Source organism: Sinocyclocheilus rhinocerous, unplaced genomic scaffold (assembly GCF_001515625.1).
Source record: "Sinocyclocheilus rhinocerous isolate Xijiao unplaced genomic scaffold, SAMN03320098_v1.1 scaffold3916, whole genome shotgun sequence".
NCBI classification, from domain to species: Eukaryota; Metazoa; Chordata; class Actinopteri; order Cypriniformes; family Cyprinidae; genus Sinocyclocheilus; species Sinocyclocheilus rhinocerous.
In genome coordinates, this window is record NW_015643503.1 from 50,752 (window position 1) to 52,325 (window position 1,574).

The 1,574-nt window shown below is 43.3% G+C and overlaps 1 protein-coding gene across 1 annotated transcript; it reads right to left on the reverse strand.

The window, feature by feature from the left end:
* Positions 1 to 390: 390 nt before the first annotated feature.
* On the reverse strand, positions 391 to 1,378 carry LOC107757313 (transmembrane protein 25-like). The gene is made up of 3 exons (XM_016574754.1): positions 1,219 to 1,378; positions 916 to 997; positions 391 to 689 (listed from the first exon to the last, which is right to left on the reverse strand). The coding sequence occupies exons 1-3, from the start codon at positions 1,258 to 1,260 to the stop codon at positions 391 to 393; spliced, it is 423 nt and encodes a 140-aa protein (XP_016430240.1). The 5' UTR covers positions 1,261 to 1,378.
* Positions 1,379 to 1,574: the final 196 nt, after the last annotated feature.

Below are 1,574 nucleotides of genomic sequence, written 5' to 3' on the forward strand. Positions count from 1 at the left end.
ATAATATCTATATCTGTCTATCTATATATATATTGGTTTCTATATCTATCTATCTATCTATATACACAATTCTTCTTAGTACTAATACTATTATAATTGTTTAGATTTTATCATACTATTATAATTAATAATTACTACTAATATCATAATTTATATTAATATGTACTATTCTTGTTATTAATATACAGTAAATTGTAGTAGTAATATTATAATTTATATTAATATACAACATTCTTCTCATTATTATTAATATTTATAACCAATATTAATTCTTGACGATAAACCCTGCAGGAGTGTTTCATTATTGCTAACACGATGAGCAGTGTTTTCTGCTCAGACTCACACTGGACGTTGAGAGTGACGGTGACGTTGTAGCTCTCTTGCAGGGTTTCACGCCGCACATACCAGCTCTCGGTCCCAGCGCTTTGGTTTCAGTGTGAACGTGCTGTTGCGCTCCGATCCGTATTTATGCTTTCTGGAATCCTGCGCTGATGTCATAACCAGACGCCCCGCCCCCCGGCTGCCCGTGACCTCACTCTGCTGCTCGCCGTTCAGATACCAGGTCAGCAGGGGCAGGGCTTGAGCATCCCAGCCCTCTGATCGGCAGTTGAAGTGGTGAGTGACGTTCTCCTGTACGGTGACCGACAAGGTCTGCTGTCCATCAATTCTGGGAGCGGGGTCAATGGATGCTGTCAGAGAGAAAAATAAAATACAAAACATGGAAACTAGAGCGAGTGTGAGAGAGAGAGAGAGAGAGTGGGTGTGAGTGTGTTTGTGAGTGAGTGAGAGAGTGTGCGTGTGTTTGTGTGTGAGTGAGAGAGTGTGCGTGTGTTTGTGAGTGAGTGAGAGTGTGTGTGTTTGTGTGAGAGAGTGTGTTTTTCGTGTATGTGAGAGTGTGTGTTTATTTGGTCTTACCTGAGCAGAGCCAGGTCATGGTGTGAAAGAATAAAGCAGACAGACGCATCATCTGTCTCAAACACACACGGGGCATAGTCACCTACACACACACACACACACACACCATCCATTATCACGTCAACAAAGCAGTGGATCCTCCAGACACACGCGAGTGATTGAGATGCATCAGTCAGCAACACAAAACAAAACAGTATTTCCAGTGTGATGTTGACATGCAGAATCATCATCTCACACCTGGAGGACACACACATAGTGATATTGTACATGTGATGCACAAATAACACATTCGAGTGTTTTTACCTCTGCACAGAGACGCTGCTGACTGACCGGCTGAGGATCCATTCAGAATGCAAACACACACAGACGCAGAACCGGGGGTGGTGCTTGTGTTTACTGTGATTCATTACTGATGTCAAACACTCGGGAGGCAGAGCGTTCACTGGTGTGTGTGTGTGTGTGTGTGTGTGTGTGTGTTACTTAACCTCCTCTATCCAAACTAGTGTTGTTACGTTCGTGAACGAATCGTTCTTTTTGAACGAATATTTTTGGTTAACGAATCGTTCTCGTTCACGTAATCCATTGACTCATATTTCTCGTTCACTGAAATTCCTCCCTCCACAGCAGCGCGGCGCTATTGGCAGCGCATGCGCAGATCC

Bases quoted from the DNA above. Each gene is read 5' to 3' on its own strand.
- LOC107757313 (XM_016574754.1), bottom strand. From the start codon at position 1,260: ATGGATCCTCAGCCGGTCAGTCAGCAGCGTCTCTGTGCAGAG. The intron at 998-1,218 runs GTAAAAACACTC...GTGTGTGTGTAG, and splicing joins AGCAGCGTCTCTGTGCAGAG to GTGACTATGCCCCGTGTGTG. The intron at 690-915 runs GTAAGACCAAAT...TCTCTCTGACAG, and splicing joins CATGACCTGGCTCTGCTCAG to CATCCATTGACCCCGCTCCC.